Source organism: Oculina patagonica, chromosome 12 (assembly GCF_052425735.1).
Source record: "Oculina patagonica isolate OP01 chromosome 12, crgOcupat, whole genome shotgun sequence".
In the NCBI taxonomy this organism is placed as follows: domain Eukaryota; kingdom Metazoa; phylum Cnidaria; class Anthozoa; order Scleractinia; family Oculinidae; genus Oculina; species Oculina patagonica.
Window position 1 is genome coordinate 31,322,745 of NC_135769.1, and position 21,660 is coordinate 31,344,404.

At 37.9% G+C, this 21,660-nt stretch overlaps 3 protein-coding genes across 4 annotated transcripts; 1 reads left to right on the forward strand and 2 right to left on the reverse strand.

The window, feature by feature from the left end:
* Position 1: 1 nt before the first annotated feature.
* Positions 2–1,522, reverse strand: LOC144631415 (autophagy-related protein 101-like). The gene has a single exon (XM_078489846.1). The coding sequence runs from the start codon at positions 1,483–1,485 to the stop codon at positions 829–831; it is 657 nt and encodes a 218-aa protein (XP_078345972.1). The 5' UTR covers positions 1,486–1,522; the 3' UTR covers positions 2–828.
* A 33-nt stretch (positions 1,523–1,555) lies between these two features.
* On the forward strand, positions 1,556–5,645 carry LOC144631422 (NADH dehydrogenase [ubiquinone] 1 alpha subcomplex subunit 3-like). Its single transcript, XM_078489854.1, has 3 exons — positions 1,556–1,684; positions 2,937–3,014; positions 5,376–5,645. The coding sequence occupies exons 1-3, from the start codon at positions 1,591–1,593 to the stop codon at positions 5,450–5,452; spliced, it is 249 nt and encodes an 82-aa protein (XP_078345980.1). The 5' UTR covers positions 1,556–1,590; the 3' UTR covers positions 5,453–5,645.
* Positions 5,646–8,620: 2,975 nt separating this feature from the next.
* LOC144631949 (meteorin-like protein) lies at positions 8,621–15,554 on the reverse strand. Of its 2 annotated transcripts, XM_078490535.1 has the most exons (5): positions 15,440–15,554; positions 13,249–13,527; positions 10,531–10,901; positions 10,076–10,132; positions 8,621–9,555 (listed from the first exon to the last, which is right to left on the reverse strand). In XM_078490535.1, the coding sequence occupies exons 2-5, from the start codon at positions 13,362–13,364 to the stop codon at positions 9,236–9,238; spliced, it is 864 nt and encodes a 287-aa protein (XP_078346661.1). In that variant the 5' UTR covers positions 13,365–13,527; positions 15,440–15,554; the 3' UTR covers positions 8,621–9,235. The 2 variants fall into 2 exon arrangements, with proteins under 2 accessions (XP_078346661.1, XP_078346663.1); XM_078490537.1 differs by lacking the exon at positions 15,440–15,554 and having other exon boundaries at positions 13,249–14,352.
* Between the last annotated feature and the right edge of the window lie 6,106 nt (positions 15,555–21,660).

The following is a 21,660-nucleotide window of genomic DNA, read 5'->3' on the forward strand; positions in this document are numbered from 1 at the left end:
AACAGTTCAGTACAAAAATCCAGATATGTATTGTAACACAGAAAAGAGAAAGAAAGGGTCCTGAGGACCTTAGCCAAAAGAGAAGAGAAAGTACAGGGCTTGTTTTTTTGGTGTTGTTGTTTTTCACAAGATTCAGTTACATCGTATATATTACATATTATACAGTCCCCCAAATAATACAAAAATCTTTTGCATATAGCTTTACCAGTCTCAACTTACTAGGTTAGGTCTCAATATTAAAGGTGCTATACTTAATTATAGAGATATTTTCAGCAGGCCAACACATGAGCTCCTCTAACAAGTTCTCTGAGATGACTGAGACTGCAGAGCGTTCTTTCATCTGACTTATCCCCAGTCGTCACTTATGAGAAGAACAATGCAAGCATGGGGTATGAGCGGAAGGAGGCAGCCATCCTTTGCGTCCCACAATATTTATTTTCTCATAAGAGACGACTGGAGACAAGTTAGGTCTTTTATTCACTCTAGAGGGTAACAAAGGAGGGATCGTGATCCCGTTTCACACACAAATTTTAGCCAAGTTCATGTGTCACATATACTTAAAACAGCAGAATTCATGAATCATGTGTCTTTTCTAGCTATTTTCACGCCCCACAGTCTATTTTTGCCCTATTTTCACATGACAAAGACTATTTTTTCCCCTTTTCACGTGTCTTGCATAAACCCTTTGCTACCCTCACTCTAAAGTCATGGGAGAGGAAAATGTGAAATGTGTTGTTAAAAATTTGCACCAACTTTATAGATAGTACCAACTTAATCTTCATTGATAATACATAATGGCAAATGATAAACCATGGATTTTTTGATTTTTCAATAGGAAAATGTATCTAGTAGAAGTCTCTTCATTGTTGTTCCAACTGACTGCGAGGGTTGATCAGAAGCCTGGTAACTAAACTTATGAAGATAAGGTTGAACGTCTTTGAAACTCACATCGAAAACATTGGCAACGTCTGATTGATTTGGCATTTTAGGAACGTATTCCGGCCTGTTCATTACTCCAGCTATACAGATTATCTTCTCAGCGAGAGCTTCACCGACTTTTTCACGGCAAATTTGTCGTTCGTGTTCGTTAGCAAGGGTGACGACATTTAATTTCACGGTCCAAATTTCCCACGGTATATTCTCCATTCCAAACGGCCAACGCGCTTTCTTTTTCTGATAAAATTCCAGAGATATTTGCCCACTCCTCAGGCCTTCGGGACTCTTAAGAGATTCTCTAAACTCCGCAACTTGTCTTTTCAAGGCGCGATGTAAATCATCTGAATCTACGCGGACGTAGGTGGAATCCACAAAATCACAATCCACATCGACCATTCCTACCGTTCCAATGCTGTAAGATCCCTCTCTTTTGTAACTAAACTTTCCAGATGTCCTATGAAGTAAAATTGAGTGAAATATACTCAAGATTACTTCTTCGATTTGCCGTCCTTCAACGGATAATTCAAACACTTGCGATCGAGCATTCATGATTGTTTTTCTGTTTACAACTGGTAAGTCCCAGGCTTTCTTCTTCCTCTTTTTTGAGAAAGGACGAGGTCCTGGGAACTACTTTGCCTCTTTGCCACATCCAATATGGCGGGCGTGTTTAGAAGATCTGTTGAATGGCTTAGATATGCTTGGGCAAGGGAGCCTGTGGTATTTATGTCATGTGTTTTTGGATTTTCAGGTAATTTAGTTTCTATAGATAACTTTTGCTAACGTTCAATGGGTTGATATGCGGGTTTAAACCAGCTCAACTAAACCCAGTTGTATCCATTAGGAGTCCTCCATATTGGATCATCAAGTTGAAAGTTTTGTTGTTTTAAAGCGTGTCAAGTACATTTCTAAGAATATTTCAAGAGTAAAAGTTTGTGTTTGGATTAACTAAAGATATTTCAGTTAGTAACAGAAACAACTTGACTGAAGAAGAAAATAAATACTGTATACTACAAGAAATCACACAGTTAACATCCCAGTAGCATGTATTCACAGCACTTGCACTTGTTGTGAACTGTTCCAGTTCCAAGCCAGTTTTTTCCCGAAAAGGCTGATTTCCAAACTGAGCTCCAGCAATTTAAATTGGATGATGCTTCTCATGTCAACCCGGCGTATCCAATCGAACGTTCAGTAATCAAACCGAATCGAACACCAATCGTTCGATTGGTGTTCGATTGGAAGGGACATTTTGTACAGTGCACAGTGGATATTTTGTACAGTGCACAGTCCCCCTGATTAGTCCTGTGTGATTTACTTATCAAGAGACGGATTCCGACAAATTTTTTTTTTTTTTATTTTGTTTTTTTTTTGTTTTTTTTTTTTTTTTTTTTTTGTTTTTTTTTTTTTATTAAATCAGATTGAGTTCGATTGTGTTCAATTGTGTTCGATTGGTTAGAAAATCGAACTAACGGCAAAATAGATGTTCGATTTTGTTGGATTACCGAACCCAATCAAACGATTGGAGTTCGATTGGGTTCAATTAGTTTTTGGTTCGGTTTTGTTCGATTTGATATGCCGGGTGTCAATCCATCAAAAATTGTTTAAAATATCAAAGCATTACAAATGGCCACACAAATTTGTATGGATCCCCTGTGTTTAAAGTCGATGCAAGGGAAACACTATGAGCTTTTAAAATGTCCTAGGCAAGGGTTTATGCCATTTCCGTTTCTGATTAGAAGTTCCAATGACATGTTCTTACAGGCACAGTCTCACAGTTGTAACAAATATAGCAAAATTATATGTTCTTCAGCACCAAAATTGTGACATTATTGTTCCACTTAAGGATACTACATGTACAAATGTAATATAAATGAACATGTTTTGGAAACCTGCAAGGGCTTGTGGGCACTACAGACAAATGGCCACTAGGGGACCCTTGCAAAATTTACTAACAAGTAGAGAACACTGATTGAGCTGTCTTGCTTTTCATTTCCTCCCTTTAGGTCCAGCAATAGCATTGGTGAGTCCCTGGACAAAGGATACAATTGAAACAATGAAGTCAATTCCCCGTGTCTACCCATGTAAGTTATTCTTAAGTTTCACCTTTTTTTGGCAGAGTGCTAGTCAAAGCTGGAAGTCATGCGATGAATTCTGCAAATTAAAGGGAAAATTTAGTACAGAATTGACCTGATTTGATTTAGCACCAGTGGGAAGGGGGTTATTTTGTTTTGAAGTCTTGAGGAGGGGGCCTATTCAGGATCGGGTACTTATTTCTTTTTTGAGATAAACTCAGATTTTCCAAAAAGATACAAGTTTACAGGATAAAGTGTTTGACTGCATTACAGTTTATGTTGTTTTCATGGTCCAAAGTTTTTGAGAAAAAAGGCAGTATTTAGTATGCACCTGCCATGTTGGAGTTGTCCTTGAAGTGAAGTAGATCTTTTCCCCGAACTTTAAGTTCTTTACATGTAACTACTAATTAAATAGTAATTATTAGTATATACTAAAACAGTAGATAGCGTTTATGGCGCGCGCTGTTTGGCTACTCAATCTCCGAATATCCCATGCTATTCACCCCCAAGCAACGCACCCAAGAAAATTGTAATCTTTGAAGGGAATAAACTAGACAAAAATTATATTGACCACTAGCCACCTCCACTTCGGTGAATAGTTGTTAACTATCATGTCAGAAAATTTACAAATGACATTAAAATATCCATTTTTGTGACAGCTTAGAAACATGTTCACAAGTTACATCACAAATTTCAAAATACTTTATTTCCAAATCAGTGTTCTCCCTAGTTTTCAACACAGCAGGTAAGAAAACTTTTTAAACCGGTAAAGAAATTCCGGTAAATCCCAGCCGTTTTCTAGTCTACCAACATGAAACCGAATGTTGTCCAAATGCTGGTCGAATTCGTTATTCTGTTGTTTTAAGGAGATACATTTGCTGTCGCTTACATGACGTACTACTTAAAAAATCGGCGGTCCTGTTTCCTCTTTGCTACAAATTGCTGCAGTTCTTTTTTTTCTTTGCTTCGAATACTCAGCATACACGACAGCGTTGTTACAAAGTTGTATTCTGAATGCTTCTTTTAACCTGTCATCTGGATTTTGTTTTAAACACGTACGAACTTATGAGAATAATTTGACATCGAAAGCTGCCTTTGTCTGCACCACGCGTCAGCTACGGTCAACTAAGCAATCAACTATTTTCTGCATTTTGAATGCAACCCTCCATGGCGACTAAAATTTTGGAGCTGGCGACTAAATTTGAACCAAGGTCGCCAGCCTGGCGACTAAAATTGAGAGGAATGATTGAAAGCATCAGCTTAATTTGGTGACTTAAATTTTTCACTGGCGACCAAAACTTGAGTAGTTGGTGGCCAAATGGCCACTAAGGAAAAAAGTAAACTTGGAGGGTTGGAATGTTTTTGAAAACTAAACTATTATATGTAAGTAATATTTCTCACTTATGGAATTATTTTTACCTCTTTGCCTTTGTGATTGTTTTATTTTCAATGGACAAAGTGAAAGGACAGCAAGGATTGCTGTAGCTCAATTGTGGAATCGATCGTGGAAACTGTGCAACAACAGATGTGCACTTGCCACGAAGTGAGAAACACCTGCAAAACTTGCTCTTTCCTCAATACCAGCCCTCAGAGATTCGGAAAGCGAAGGGAAATAAAGAATATTGAATACTAGCACAAATTCGTAAATGAATATTGCATTTGTCGCTGTTTATTTTCAATCTGTTATTTTATATTTTCAATCATGACTACGAAGCTGAAACGAATGGTGTTACTTTGTTATTTACCTGTTGAATTTACAAGATATCCTAGCGATTCTAGGCGGTAAAGAGTCGTGTTACAAGCGGTAAATTTTACCGGTTACCGCCTGATAAGGAGAACCCTGCCAAAACAAGGCACTGAAACGATACCACATTTGATCCAAATAGGTGCAATAGAACCTTTGCTTAGGACTACTTTGGTAACCCATTGACACCAGGAGATTTTTGAAAAATGAAGTGTGTGTTTTTTTAGCTATTTTAAAATAGATAGTGTAAATGTTACTTAGCGGTAAATACGTTACAAAATTTGGCCTTATAATTATGACTCTAGTCACAAAAGAAAAAGGGAACAGGTAATGACAGGATACATGATTCAGGAGAACACTTGCTGTCTGTGTTCAGAAAGAAAGTAGACAGTAAACCAAACCAAAAGGCCCAGCTCACCACGAGTCTCTCCTAGATCAGTTGGTTAGAGCGCCCAACCAGTATCTGGGAGGCCATGGGTTCGATTCCCGTCGGGGACTCAGAATTTTCCTTTGTCCCATGCTTGTGTCATTGTTAAAAAATTCATCTTCAACCAAAACATGTATGAGAAGGAGTGATAGCTTTCATGCTAATCTGACTGTTTTTTTTTTTTTTTTCATTTTTGCAGATCCACAGCTGGAGGGTAAAGATATGAGTGATTATGATAGTCATGGAGACTTCAAGAACGTTAAATATCTGTTTTGAGGACCACAACATTTTGAGTGAAAGATCCTGTGGATAACTTGTACAATAATTATTTTTGTCATGTGTTTCAGTTTCTTGGTTGCGTGACTGAAGAAAATAGCTTTGTTTCTTTTTGACTTGAATGTAATTTTTAATATCTGAATGTATGGCCATTTTAATCACTTTAAATAAAGGTTAACTTTCTGTACAATGATGTAATGTATATGAAATGATTCATATATGAACTGCAGATGGATATGAATGTGATAAATGATCATCGCAGTGAATTTCCAATTTAAGCTATTGGAATAAAGAAGCCTGAAAAAAAAATCCCGTTGAAACCCTGAATTTTTTTCAGGCTTCTTTATTCCAATTGCTTAAATTGGAAATTCACTGCGATGATCATTTATCACATTCATTTCTGTACAATGGTGGAAGATACTTTGACTTGCAGCACTTTTCTCCACTGAAATTGACAGCATGTTGGAAGCACCCAGCAAGTTACCCTCCCCTCCCTCCCCCCTCTCATCCAGGAAGAAATGCAATTCTCCCACTTCAGTCCATGCTACTAGGCTTGATATCCAGTCGTTTAAACGGCTAGATATCAAGCCTATCCATGCTACAGGAATTAGAAATAATACGCTTTATGTTACATTGGATCTCGTGGATTGAAAAAAAGGGGATGAGAGTTGATTCTCGTGAGAGTTCTCGTCATCTCTCAACAGCTATCCCCAAGTTGGGCCAAACGAGAGTCCGTCAATAGCGAGAGTAAGAAAGAGAAAACTCTCATCGACTCCCATGAAAAGTTTAAGCATGTTCAAAGTCGACGACAGTGGATGAGAGTGCATGAGAGCTTCAGGCCAAACGAGAGCTAGAGTTTGAACTCTCATCAACTCTCATCCTCGTTTGGTCCGGCCTCATGGCTTCCAAGTTTTTAAGGCTAGCAGTAAGTGCTATGTTCTGTTCTGTAATGGACTAGCATCAATTCCAGGGATGTAACAATTCAACGTTAAATAGTTGCTTTATGTTACAGAACGTTTCAAGAAATAAAAATTGTGTAAAAATACTCAAAATATAAAGAGTAGCACGATGTTTATAAACCAGGGTACCAAAACTGGCTAAGGGCTCCAGACCCAAAAAAGCCAGCTGGCTTTATACTCCCCAAAAACAGGGCTTTGGGCTTTGCCGCAAACGTTTTCAGGGATCTAAGCTCTGCAGTAAAATAATATTAGGGCTCCGCCGATCACATCGATGGGGCTCCATGAAGTGAACTGCTCGTAACTGACATTAAAAATTCACGCAATCGTACTGCAATTACTGTAGAATAGGAGCGCCAGATTAGTCAGGAACGAGACTTCCCTGGGTGAGAGCCTAAGACAAGCATCTTCACGGTGAGGCTCCGACCTCAAACTCTTACACATTACCCTTTTGTATACCAGTTTACAGCAATTTACCCCTTTCTATACCTTTTACTGAGTAAAGACCCCTTTCAGACACCTAAAAGCCTCGCATAGACTAGAAGCAGGACTTTTCTTGTCATTTTCATGTTGATTTTAAATTAAAATAATACAGCCATAAAGTGCGTTATTGAAATATTTGTAGTTCAGGCCCTTAGATAGGCTAGATAGGATTTCCCTACCCTTTATTACCTAGACTTGGAAATCCCTACCCTTTTATATACCTGAGGCCTGAAAAAGTTACCCCTTTCGGGCGGAGCCTCTCCATATAGGACCGCCATATGGAGTACCCCATCCCCCGAAACGAGAATTTTGTTACTGTCCGGTTAAAAACCAGAAGGCATAGCATTGTCATTCCGTGATAGCTACTAGAATAACAGCAATCAGGTAAAAAAGACTAAAGGAGACCAAAACGTCGGGAATATGTTAGGCTGAATACTCATCGATGACTTAACGGTATTTGGGGGAGGAAAGATGGATGAGAGCACGAACCAAACCAAATTCCCCCCCCCCCCCCCGCACCACCACCACCACCGACCTCTTACATGTGTCTTCTAGACGCTGCACATAGAGTTCACTTAGAATGATGAATAGCGAAAATGTAACTGACAATCGACACACAACCCCTAAATCTCATCCCCCCACCCCCCCCCCCCCCTTGTGCCTTGGGAGATTTCAGGTCTTTCTGGATAAAACTAGCTAATTACCCCGAGGGTGGTGACTCCCACATAAAAGGGGCGGGGATGCTTGTCGTCTCGCTTGGCGATGTAAATTTTAGATCTTTTGGTCTCACTTAGGATGTTACGGGCAAAACGCCAATATTGTTTAGCTGTCAGGAACTCGTTTAATTTAGGGTTGCACACGAAGAAATATAAAAAATACCAATTCTATTTCAGTTTTTAGTATTTTGGTATCTTTTAGGGGTAAAAAGAAAAGCTTGATCCACGCCCATATTGGTCTCTTTTAGGGGTTCTTTTCAAAATTTCCGACGAACATGCCCGCCTCTTTCATATGGGAGTCACCCTCCGAGCTAATAAAAAGAACAAATAACAGCCATTTGGAATATGAGAATCTTTGATTTTAATCAAACACTTCAAATGAGCATATTGCATACTATGCTTTCATAAGAAAGCGCTAGTTTCATTAAGTTAACAATATTAATTATATTTCAGGTTTGACTTGAGTTCTGTACATTATTTACATGGATAAATAACATATTTACTTTTAACCTTTAAATTAAATCGTTCATTTATACAATTCTTACTCTTTATAACTATTTTTATATCCTGCTACATTTTAAACAACCGGCGTTATCCCTTCATGTCCCTTCTCCCAAAAAACCTTCGTAATTTCAAAACTTTTTTGAATGGAAGGGAGGCGATTAGTTATAGAATGCACTCCTTTATATACTATGTCATTTTGATTTTCTGAAATTTAAAATGTAAGAGAGAGTAAACCATAAGAACCTTATTGTATTCCTCATGGAGTTTTTTTTTTTTTTGGTTTTCACAATGAAATTTTCACTTTCATTTTCTTTTCTATTCGGATTTTCTTTACTTTTTTTTTTTATGTTTTTTTAATTTTTTTTTTTTTTTAAATATTTTTTAAATAAAAAAACCTTTTTTTAAGAAGGGGTAAAATTTTTTTTTTTATTTTTTTTTTTTTTTCTATTTTTTTCCCCCTTTTTTTTCTCCTTTAAAATATTTTTTTTTTACCTAAAAGGCCCAAAAAAATGTTTTCGCTGGCATATGTGATATGCAGCTTTTCAACTACTGGATCGATATAACTGCTAATGTAACGACACTGCATTTGCTTCGTATTCAACAATATGTTGATTGTCGTCTCATATTCTTAGCCAATCTACGGTTCGAATTAAACCGAGATATTCTGCAAAATAAACTTGTTCAATAAACTTTTTTCGGCTTGTTACGCTTGCGCACTGGCCTATTTTAAGGAACTTTTCTTAGCCTATACATCGCGAAAAAGTATAGCCCTTTTGAACTTAGCCCACTGTCACTGCTACTTTCGTTTTAACGAAAGAAAATCTTGTGATCTCAAGTGGAATCTTAGTTGCGTTGGTATTTTAGAAATCCTGAAAACAAGTTTCGATTCTAAGTAGATCGTCGTCGTAGAATACCCGAGGACCCGAAGACTTTCCGATTGTTAATCATCAATCCGAGGTCGGTTTGTCGCGTCATCTTGACGTCAAACGTTACGTCATGTTACTAAGTAACAGAACTGTCAATTCTTGGAGAGTTGATTCCGAGTAAGAACGGTTCGTTATTCCACTGATTGTGTAAAGCAGATACGACTCCACGTGAATCACTTCAACTCCGCTGAATGCCGCTTAAAAACGAACGTTAATACCGCAGAGATGTAAAATGCTGTCTTTTGAAAGGTTTATCCAAGCTTCTTCTTTGATGTGGCACTGTAACGCTGGACCTTTACCACTTTCAAGATTTCCCGTCAGCAAGAAAAGCCGGCTTTCAGTTTGCTTCCAGTGGCAGCCACCGGGAACTCTGATCGACGCAGTGTATTCATCATCTGTCTCGCTGCGTTTTACAAAAATGTTGTCCTTTTGTCTGATGACTTCGGTGGCTATGACGTTAGCTTGTTCGCTTTCGCCATTTCCGACAGGAAAGAGGGTCTTGATATATCCACGAACAGCTAAAAGAGGAAAGAACATTTCCGATAAGACTTCATTGGAAACTTGTCACAAAAATAAAATTAACTGAAACTTGAATTTCAAGAGAGATTAACAAACGTTTTCATTAAGAAATATTATTCATAGCTTTTTTGTTCATGTCTTTGTCCAATGACTTGGTTTCTTTCTAACGTACAATAACATTCACAACAAAAAAGTTTACAATTTATTCCGACGGCCTAATACTGGAAACGTCCAAGCATGCCGCGCCGAGAGGAGAATGGGGAGAGCACGAAAATTTACGCTTTCCCCCAGTTTGCTCCGGCTTGAGTCGCTTCTCGTGAGCCATGTCGGATTGTTTGTCCCGTGAAAACGTCATAAACCAGGCCACACAGGCTTTGAACACACTTGCGATTTATATAACGAGTGTAGCGTTTCTAGCCAATCATAGCAAAGGTTTTGTCTGTCTGGGTCAGTTTGGTGCAAAATCAAAACTAACTGTACGATAAGTAAGCTGATGGCGATTTAAGGATTTGCACTTACCAAAGTTGCTTTTGCAGATAGATTTGAGTAGCTCTGAATATTTACAAGGCCTGCATGCTGCAAATAACAAAAAAACACCAATTAGTAACCCCAACACCGATGTAAATGTTGCGCACGCTACCACTTATAAAAATTTCTCTGTTTTGTTTCTATAATGCGACTACTGACTTGCGACCACTTGGAGATAAAAAAAAATAGAATATTGCAGAAAAAGGAGAAGATGGGGTGTACTTAATCCACCAGCTTCCACCTTACTGCGCGTTAAGTTTCCGAAAATTGATTTATAGCCCCACCCTTCTCCCCTTCCCCCTTGGGAAGATGTTATTTGGATTGTCACCCTACATTGTACCCACGAGAAAGCTGCTTCACAACCCAGAATAAGGGCAGTGCAAACCCTACATCGACCTACAGCATCAAAAATAGCATGATTGTTTACAACCTAACGAGCCGCTTACCTTTCCGCCTTCCGTGTCTTGGCCTCTTTCTTCCATTTACAAGCACAGTGTAGTTCAATTGGGTCAATGTTTGGTTTTGTTGTGTTTCCAAATACAGCACTTGGTGCTGCGCCGCTGTGCTCGTTATACAAACTGCCTTTCTTGTCACGTTTTCATTAACTTCCGTCAACAAATGTAACTTCTGTAGATCTTCCAGGTAAATCCTGACACCCGGATGCCGGGCGGTGAAGCAGAGTTTATAGTCGGTGCGCACATCACGTGGGTTAAACGTGACTCGCAGGCCCCCGAAAGGGTCAGACCAATGAAGCTCTCCTTGGTGGCACGTGGTCTCTATGCTCACAACTGATGGCTTGTCCTGACGGGGGACACCGCTGAAAAATAACAACAGATACGAAATGTTCAAAATGTAGTTTTATAAAAAAAGAAAAGAAAAAGAAAACTCGACTAATATTTTCCCCAAACGTTCTCATGCTAGCCTGCAGAACTGAAGGTTTGCTGGCACGCGATAGCAAAATATGCGATCAGCGAAGCTGCGAGAGGATTGGGTCAGACTTTCTGTTCCCATTCTTCTCGCGACTTGCCTAGCAAGTTTCGTTCTCGCCACTACTACGAGCCTGGAGCAGGCAGAGAAACTCATACTAGTTCAGTAACATCTATATATTTCCTCGCTTCTATCTGTTTAAAATTCAATCTACAGCCTTTTTTTAAAAAGTATATTTTTCAGAAAAAAATACTTGAATTGAAATTACTGATACCCTGGAGGGGAAATCGAAGTGCTTATTGTGGCATTTTAAGAGTTATTTCTGTGTCCCATGTTATTCGCCATACGGCAAGGCAAACTCTGAGCGAATTATATTTTAGGGGTAGCTGTAATTAGTTGAAACCGCTCTGTCATGATCCCTTCACACCTATCACCTGGATACTGCATGGATATACAATATAAAGTTGTTATCGACCAAGCGTAAGAAATGGAGGAATATCGGACCGAATTCGTTTTTGCTCACGCGACTTTGACTCGGTCCGCTAATGAACAAAAAGACATCTTACATCTCTCTGAACAGTAGCTTGGTCATTAAGATTTTAAGTGTTTCTCTAAAATTGATAAAGGCTGCTGAAATGACCAGTGCGCGAGCGGTCTGGAGAATATTAAATGTGCGCGGTTCATTGAAACTCTCGCGGAGCAGAAAATTAACCAAATTTGTTGCCTTGTGAAGAAGCCTAAAAGCCGTTTAATAAAACATCAGATTGCAAAATTACGAACAAGTGGCGCTTCAAGAGTTTCTATTAATAGAAAAAGGCTTTATAAAAAGAACTAATTTTCAGCAGTGCCTTTGTAATAGGAAAACACGCCAAAAAAACATTTTCCACTTTGATATCGTAAAAGTCTGTCTAATAGTATACAGCATTTTGGAAACATTTTTCTTGTATCATTTTGGAACAACAGAGAAATCATTGGATATATGCACGTATTCTTTTGTGTCGGTATAGTTAAAGTATATCTTCGAGCTATCTTCGAGCGCGATCTTTATCAAACGTCTAATGCTTGTTTTGTGCTTGATGACTCAACCATTTCCTCCGGCCAAATTTCAAATACTTTCTATTCTTTTTCACAACTTTGTTCTTCACCGACTTAGTAATTCAATGAGAGAGTCTTTTTAGCTGCACTGGTTTGATTTCGCCTCAAGAAAAAGTTTCTAAATTATTTATATGAGAAAAAAAACATGTACGCGCACTTTGCTAGAACATTTCATGATATTAGCCCGAGAGGTTCTAATGCATATAGCTGGCGGTTACATTTTGATTGAACTTGCTTGTTTCGCAGCTGACGAAGACATAGAATAACGGCTGTTTTTTTTTGTTGTTGTCTGTGAACATGTGCTTTCCACGTTCTCTCGTATATAGCAAAACAATAAAGAGAACCGAGGAAAACAATAGCGAAGCTCCACGAAGCAAAACGAAAAATCTGCGCTCACAATTTCTTTTGTTTGCGCGCAAAGCGAACAATAGTTCTTTCCGAACACAAAAGAGAAGCACGTGCCATAAGAAACAGCTAATACTCTGGAAAAAAGAAAATAAAATACGTTTGAATTTATTACGAACGACTTCGTAGTATTATTCTACAGTTTAGCCGTGAAGTGGAAAGAAATTGAGTTAAAACAGATACGATAGTAAGAAGCTTTGATACAGCTACGTCTTAAAAGACTTGTCAACTGAAACATTCGTTGCAAATTTTTTAAATTCTGCTGATTAATAATTGCATGTCAAGTTTGTCGGCTCGTGTGTATTTATGTGACGCACATGCAAGTTGAAGTTTGTGTTTTTGATAGATCCACACTTGGAAGAGTAACCCTAAATAGTTTGTTTCTCTTAGGGGAACCATAAATAGATGATACGTTTTCTTCCGTTCACTTTATAAACAGCAATTTGCGCGATTGAGACTATCATAACAATGCCACTTAACTTCTGTGTTTTCATCGGGAAGTTTGTAATGATCATGATATCTTGTGGACATATTTAGCGCCTAACGAAAAAAGCCCGCCACACAAGAGTTCGTTAGGTAAGTGTATTTTGAAATTTTCGAGTGTGGTTAACAGTGGTTTTACGTCCTTCGAGCGCACTCAGTTGGCACGCGCGAGATTAAAACTTTCAGCATTCTCTAATTAGTGGTTGATGGCCACTGTTCGCAGTAAACTGTTAAAATCGAGCAGTTTTTCTTACCTGCCTCTCCAGATACAGTTCTCTTCCAAGGTAGTAGAACAAACGAAGCCAAGACGAAGCAAGACAGTCCAAAACAATAGAGTACGAAGTATTTTGAGTTCCACAGAGTGCTCCATTCCTGCAACGCAATCGGGCGGCTGGTTAATGAAGCGAACTGGAAACACGGATGTTAATTTGTTCTTCTAATGGCACGAGGCACAAGTATTCAGATAACCACAGTGGTAATAAACAGTCCAATAGCAGAGCGTTGTTGTCCCTCCTGGGAAACCGATAATGCTGCTATTGTGAAAGAAAACAAAACAACTCATTCAAGTACCTGAGGTGCTTAGGACTTGTGCTAGATTTGCATATGAAAAGGGCCTTTTTAAGAGAGCGGATTTTGTTGTGTAAAGTCGCTATGATGCAACAAAAGACCTCTAGCGACAGCTTGTCACTCGCATGGCCTCTAGAGGGAAAAAGGCTTCGAGGCTTGTTTTTGTGAATAAATTTGACATGAACGATTTGTCATACGCGTGCCGCTCGCTCTGCCAAACTGGAAGTCATCAATTACTGACATCTTGAATATTCATAAATTTAACGACTTAAAAATCTCGGACAGTAAAAGAAAACCATTTTAAATTGCAGTTAAATAATAGTAGTTCAAGACAAATTTTATTAAATTTTCATGTATCTTTTCGGTTTGTTTCGCTACTGTGTAGAGCGAACTTCTGTGGCAATTTAAAAAGGACCCGTTCAAGACATTTTCATTTGAAAACAAAGTTCTAAAAGTTCAGTGCTTTTCACGCATTTAAACGTTTCTGCATTTGGTTGCTGAGGCAAAGCAGGTAGTCTTGCTGAAACATTTTTCATTACATGTGGTTACAAATGTAAATGGCGCTGTCGTTCGCAAAACAAACAAATCAGACCAAAACCAAACAATATCCCAAATTTCTGTTCTCTTTTACCCGTCTTATACGTAAGAACCATACCGTTTTAAAATCAAAACTTCTTCATCTACTAAAGCGAGGTTTTCTCCCGAGCAAATGAGTTAATTTCTTAATGGAGTAAAATCTCTGAATGGTTACTTACCTATTTACAATTTCCATCGACAAGTGATTTGAAATCAAATTTTAATAAATTTTACTGAAGTTGTTTACATAGGGAAAAAATCATTTCAGTATTAAGCAAAGAACATTAATATTCATTACAATAAAAGATAGCTTGCTGAATTTTAAAATAAAGGAAAAGACACTTTTCCACCTGTTAAAAAAACGTCCTAAAAGAGACCGCGCCCAGAACGAACTCGACAAAACTTGCACGAGGAGCAAACTTCAACGGTTTCGTTTTTTGCACCGCCCGCCGGGAGAAAGTGCACATTATAACCACTGGTCGTATTTGAGAAGCAACTCGTCCTTTGCCTTATTCAAATAAAAACCTTCGCAAATATCACATAAAAGTGGGGTTGCCTATTGAAATGAGAAATCTCAAAGCCTGAATTCTTAAAGGAATCACAATTAGGAGTATCAAATCGCTGAAAAAAGGGGTAAAAAACACAAGAAAATAGGCGTGGTTTAACAATATGTACAATCAAGAGAAAATATGGGGCACAATATCCTCTATGGATAATTCGAAAGAAGAAAATTTTGTAGTTTCGTCTTCTTGCCTTTGCCCATTCATTAATCTGCAATTCTATTTTGTATTTAAGAAACAAAATTTGAAGCAAAATTATACATTTGTTGGACATCATGTAATGGATGTTACAACTTATTTTACCTCATAGCATCTTTGAAGCTAAACATAAAATAAAAAGCTCCTTTCAAAGCAATCTTGGAACGAAATCTCTAGTCTTTAGTAACAATATGTGCATAAAACAACGTCCAATCGATTAAACTTTTTTCAATAAAACTTTTAAAGAAACCTTTCAAGTTTCAAGGATATAAACAAGGTAAAATCAATGTGAACGTGGAACTATCATGATCTATATAAAAACATGAATCACAAATTATGTTTAAAAATAACCGGCAGACTGCGGATTGCTTCAGGGAATCAAAACTAGCCGATGGAAATAAACCTGAAAATCTAAAGCGCGACACTTTCGCACAATCCCTTTTAACGGTCAGCTTGGTTTTAAAATTCAACTTTTATCCTAATTTGGGACAAAATTCTGTACTCTTTTACAATGAATGATTATAATTGCGCTGATTTCTCTTACCTTTGTAGGGAAACGACGTTAGTTCTGCTTGTGGCGCGGGAAATGTTTTTCAAAAACGCATCCGCAAAATGAAAGCGCTGTTAACTAACTAACAGATCGAAATCAGGTATTCTACTGTTCTTGACACATGCTATTTTTAATATCTACCTGACGTAACACACGTGTAGAACATCTGCTGATCTATAGCAACATGCTGTTTTGAATATTTATGAAGAATAGTTCGCAAATTACGGGTATAAACACGTGTAAGGGCCCCTTGTGAACCTATTGTGTGATTTTACTGAGCTTTTACCGAACTGTACACCCGTTCTGTTAGCGCTAATGCAGTTTGGAGGTATATAAGGTCTTTTCGTGATTTGTATCGCTCAGTACAATATTATCACAAGTTTGAAAAGGAAGTGATATTTGAATTGAAATGAGGACTTTGTATAAGTCGCCAGCGAAGCCTCAAAACAATTGCAGTGATTTTATTGTTTCAAATTAATTTACACTCTCACAATATTCTTAAAACAAATTGATATTTTTAATTTCTGTGGCGTGGCTAATTGATTCGCGCGCAGACACATATATCTTGAAGTAATATAGCCAATGAGAAATCAAATATTACACACGGTTTGACAGTTCGGAGCAGCGCCCTTTGTTGAAAACGAAAATAAACAATCAAAATTTCCAATTTAACTGGTAGAACTGAGCGGATTGTTTTAATAATTAGACGGAAGATATAACGAACTATTCTCTAAAAAGCATTGGCTCCTTAGTCGGGTACTATGTAGATGGAAGTCTAATAGTCAACAGCAGCCGTTACTTCTTCAAAATTAATAAAGTATAATAATTCAAACAAAAGCTATCTTTGAAAGCAGTGTTTGTTTTGTAACTTCTCCCATGTAACAAATAAAAAAAGCAATTGATTTTTAAACTTAGGACATTTACCAGACGGTATCAGTAGCAGGTTTATTGTTTTGTTGCTTTTTTCCATTCTTTTTTGCATTTCAGCAACCATGAGGGACGCGCCGGTCAGCTATATAATGGCTAGTCCGTGCTAATGAAGTCCGGATTTGAATTAGCCCTGGTCAGGGTCGTTATGTTTTGTTCTTGAGCAAGATACTTTATTTTAAACTTATAATGCCTCTAGCTACTCAGGAGTATAAAACGTTGAACTTCAGGTGAATTGAGGTTAGGAAAGACGCCAAAATGCTATGGGGTAACCTGCTATAGACTAGCCTTTCATTCAGGAAGAGTATCAAAAATACTAGCTAGTCGCTTCGTGTTACAGAAACCTCTTTTAAGGCCACTAGGTTCCAGTGGGAAAAAGACCTTCGTTTACTTATTCAGTGCCGGTTTAGTCACCAACTGTCAATAATTGCTAGATTCAAGTAGCTAGATAACGGCTTAAAACATGCTTAAAGATGTTTACATAAACATGTCGGTTTTGAAAATCTGCTTTGTGCATAAACGTCTCTTACCGAGACGAATGATTTCATAACAAAACTTAAGTGGGCATTTGATTGATTGCTGCTTTAAATTACGGCTTCTATTTAATTCTCCTTCACTGAATTCAAATTTTTGTAAACTCGGAAAAGAACTAAATATAAAGTTGGCATGAAAGGGGTGGCGGTGTAGTCACGCCAAATATCTTGCTTATAAAATACAATCAATTGTTCAAACTTTTACACCTGTTTTATACACGTGGTGAACTTCCTTCTTTCTCAGTAATCGAATTATTTTACATGCAACCGCTTAATTTTAAATCCTTAGCTAGAAATATGATTTTTGTAACACTGATTGCCTGACAATCTCTTTTTGTTATAGTCGTCTAGAATCGTGTTTGCCCGCCATGTTTATGACATGTTTGTTACCCTTAAAAATAGCGGTAAAAAGACACCAAGTGTCCTGTTCTGTTTACAAACCCAGTACAAATACATTCCTTTTAACATTAAGTTTAAGAATTGGTGGTAGGTCAAGACAATACCTCCACGATTGATGCTTTATTTAGACGTTTTTCACGTCACCTGTGTGCTAGAGAACATTTGGAATTAGTTGAAAGGCTTTGAAACTGAGCTCTGTTGAGGTTATTGAGGTAGTTTAGTGTTTTAGTTTTAACATTATAGATAACCCAGGCTCTTTAGGTGTAAGGAAAGAAGTAAAGCATAAAAACTAAAATATAATATTTTTTGGTTTTGAAGTTGTTTAATCGTTTCCGTTGCGAATCTTTGGTGGTTTTAATGGCTTTAAAGCAATTTGCGAAATCACTTGATAAACAAAACTAGTTCAAAACCGCTCTAAACCCATTCAAACAACAGCAACAAAAGTCTCATTCTTTCCTTCTTTGCTCAACTAAGGGAACTAATTAAACTACAGCCGGAGTTTCATTAAAGAAACTGGCTATACTTCTTTGTTTATACTCTGATAAAGAGCCTGGGTTCTGACTAACAATGGTATTTTGATGAGGCCACACGTTCTTGTCCCCAGAGCCGCTTGGCCCTCTTTACAGCCGGCGAGGTGGGGACGAGAAAAAGTGGCTCTAGGGACACATCATTTGATTGGCTAGATCTTTAAAAATGAAATTAAATTTGGCAAATCAAATCAATCGATTTTAAAAATCCCTTTGTTGTAAGGGATTTTACTACGGTTGAATTGATTAATAAATAAGTCTTCCCGAGTGTCTCGAGCGCGCTAACCATTAGGCCACCGCTCCTCCCACGGTTGAATTGATTGGCTAGATTTAATTCTTTTGTTAAAAATCTAGCCAATCAAGTCATGTTTCCCCAGAGCCACTTGTTCCTCGTGCCCAAGGCTCTGCCGGCTGAAGAGAGACAAGCGGCGGGGCGGGGGGGGGGTCCGCGTTCGCCTCGAGCGTCGCTGTGGTGCGGGAGCACCCAGGGGCAGGCACACCCCCGATCACGGAGACGGACGAACGGAGACGGGGGGGTTGAGTGTACCTTTTGCTGTAATGAATAACTTACAGTTTGCCGTCAACAACTATATAGATTTACGTTAAACGAATAAAGAACAATAAATTGAGGATGCATAAACATAGAACTATCATCAATAAGGAAAATGTAAAGGAAACTTAACGTACCTACTGTAGTTAAAGACGCCCTTTTCTAGTGTTTTGAACAAGAATCACGTTTAAATAGTTCCCAGCGTAATCACAACACGGATGAGTCCCACAGTGTGTGAATCACTATAGATATGACTCATACTGCGAGAGATCCAATTTAACAATTGAAACATGTCTCAATCAATACCAAAATGTCTTAATTAATTCCGATTTAACTAATTCCCTTTGTTTTCATTGTTTTTGACAGTTCTCTTTTTAGCTCTCGTTTAAATGAACAACTTAACTCCCTAGGGTATAATCGTCTTAGTTTGTGTTTTTTGGAGCTAAAGTTTCCTTCGACATCAATGCATTTTAAATGAAGCAAATCTGGAAAGCTGCTTTTTCGCCGAATGGTACTTGCCAGTTTAGTGGTTATCCAATGACTTTACAAAATCGCCAACATAGTCTCCAACTACTTGTAAATAGCACCGTAACTTAATCAAAGACAGTAAAAAATGACTTTGAAACACTGTTAGCCTGTGGCAGGATTGGGAGGCATGGATTCTTTTATTTATCTTACCATCATAATTTTCAATATCATTAGAAATTTGACGACTGAGAAGACAGTTAAGAGATAAAGTGCCACATTTGTCGACAAATTAGGGCAAACGTGCATTAATCTTCTACTTTTTACGTTATATTACGGTTTTTTTTTTTTGCGATGTAATGATCCCCTAATGGGACGCACAGAAACCAAATTGCTAGTGCGTGGACTCCGAGTCGAAAAGTCCGGGTTCTAGCCTTTGCCTGAGTCATTAATTGTGTCTGCTCAAACAGTGGACTAACCTATATAGAACTCGAACAGACGATTACCTTACGATCCAAAGAACATGAATAACGTAATAATAAAAGTTCTGATAAATCTGGCTCCATGCAAACGTGACTAGAGACTAGTACTCTGACGTCACGATTTTGTTACGAGTGACGTCACAGGAGGCTTGCAGACCCACTGGTTCCCAGGATCTTACTCGCACCTCCTTCTCGCCGAAGAAAGAACGCCTTGGGACAAACTAAACTTTCGGATTATAATCAACTGTTTTCTTAAACTTTACGCAAACTTTTAGATTGCAGCGTATTATCAGTTCAGCACGCTTCTTCTGCCGACTTTAGAAGAACTGAATACTATTTTGTACATGTTGTGTACTTTAATTACATTTTTAGTAACGTAAATTAAAGTAAGGTCTAATTATGTCGTAGGTGTTTGGCAACGGTGGGATGTTTGCCCCTCAGCCAAAGTTGTAAGGGTCGTTAGTTTAATGTTTGCGTAAGATCCCTGGCTTTTGTTGTTAATCCAAAGCTCAACAAAATAACTGCGGGGCGACTAAACAATTCTTAATTTATCAAGACTGCATCTAATCTTGTTAAAAGCTCTTCGTATGTAGTTTAACCCGAAGTAAATGCGTCATTTAGCGTTAAATGTTATCACTAGAATTGTGACAAAATGTACCCCTACTTTAGATTATAGCTTAAATTTCTTTCTTCACCTTAAAATGCACCAACCAAATGCTAAATGCTAAATGCTAAATGCTAAATGCAGTGCAGTTACCGTATAAGTTCTCAACAAAATATGTTCAGCAACATCCAATAAAATGAAAAATCACAAACCTTTACAATTTTGAGGACTTCAAGGTCTTTTACAAGTCAAAATCACACACAGTACTAATTTAGGTTCCCTCCACCTCAGATAAATTCATCTAATCCGTTCCCTTGTTGAAGATGAAGTTGATTCAATTTTCAGCCTGTAATATCGGACCATTTATTGAATCAATAAAAGCTTATGGCGATTAAGGTCGTGTTGCAGTCAATGGCGCTCATTGTATAGGTGGATTAATTTGTTAATTATGGCAGCCTCAAAAGCGACATGGCAATTGTCATATCTCATTCTCATTCAAACTGAATAAATCGAGTCAGCTGCAAACAATTGTAATTGCACGTCGGTTGGTGTATGAAATTCTATAGCACGCTGTTAAGTAAACGCCAAGATTAACTATTTTTAACTGAGTCTTCTCCAGAGCCACTCCGGATTGTCTTAGCCGCGGGGACTAGGCACAGAAAAGCCCTTGGACAATCTTGTACATGCATGCTTTAAGTCAGGTTTACACAGGCAATTTTTATGTGACAATTTTTGTTTTTAACAGCAGAGATTTAGAAAACGATTTTAGAATGAAATTAAACGCTAAAAAAGTTTTTAAACTCATATTAAAACTTAAAAAACTTTAAAAAAGTAGACGACGTTTCGGCGCTACTCTACGCCATTATCAAGTCATGGCGTAGAGTAGCGCCGAAACGTCGTCTACTTTTTTAAAGTTTTCAAAGTTTTAAAATGAGTTTTAACACTTTTTTAGCGTTTAAATTTCATTATAAAAATTTTGGTTTTGACAAATTTATTTGACCGTGTAGATAACTTAACAACTATTTGTCAGCAGTCCAAAGTTTATTGCGCAGTAATGACTTTAGACAGCAGAGATACGCATCCACAGTACTCAGTGGGAGTTTGGGAGATTAGGGACCACAAATGCTGACGCAACATTTGCCACATTTTATGTGACGAGTCATCTACACGAGCAATTTTTCGTATGTGACAACTTTTATTTGTCACATAAAAGCTAACTCGCCAGCTTGTCAGCAAATATATTTGTCACATAAGAAAAAAAACCAATTTTTATCATCAACACATACACGAGCCTAAAAGCTTCTCTTTTTGAAGACACATGTCTATTTTAAGTTCAGTCCACGCGCACAGCGGACTTTTTCTCTCGCATACGAGCGCGAAGTACATCTAGGGGTTCTCTTTGTTTCCATCAGGGGTGGATAACGCTATCCATCAGATAAATCGCTATCAAGTGGACAAATGCTAACAGGCAGTTCACTATGCTACCCACTGGGGAGTAATTTATCCAGTGGATATCGTAATCCATCCTTGAAGAAGAGAGGCAGTTTTACGGCAGTTAACCATGGTCAAGGCTATCATGACAGGCTGACAAGAAAAAAAAATAGAAATGTGATAGGCCTTCCAAATCAAATAAGACGCGTCCATCAAACAAGTCTAACTTCAACATTTGTCCATAAAAATGCCAATTTTTGTTGTGCACTAAAAAACAGCCAATTTATTGTCGACATA

Coding starts and splice junctions, on each gene's coding strand:
- LOC144631422 (XM_078489854.1), top strand. CDS start 1,591: ATGGCGGGCGTGTTTAGAAGATCTGTTGAATGGCTTAGATATGCTTGG. Junction 1,685..2,936: donor ATGTGTTTTTGGATTTTCAG/GTAATTTAGTTT, acceptor TCCTCCCTTTAG/GTCCAGCAATAGCATTGGTG. Junction 3,015..5,375: donor AATTCCCCGTGTCTACCCAT/GTAAGTTATTCT, acceptor TCATTTTTGCAG/ATCCACAGCTGGAGGGTAAA.
- LOC144631415 (XM_078489846.1), bottom strand. CDS start 1,485: ATGAATGCTCGATCGCAAGTGTTTGAATTATCCGTTGAAGGACGGCAA.
- LOC144631949 (XM_078490535.1), bottom strand. CDS start 13,364: ATGGAGCACTCTGTGGAACTCAAAATACTTCGTACTCTATTGTTTTGG. Junction 10,133..10,530: donor AAGACACGGAAGGCGGAAAG/GTAAGCGGCTCG, acceptor TGTTATTTGCAG/CATGCAGGCCTTGTAAATAT. Junction 9,556..10,075: donor TATCTGCAAAAGCAACTTTG/GTAAGTGCAAAT, acceptor TTCCTCTTTTAG/CTGTTCGTGGATATATCAAG.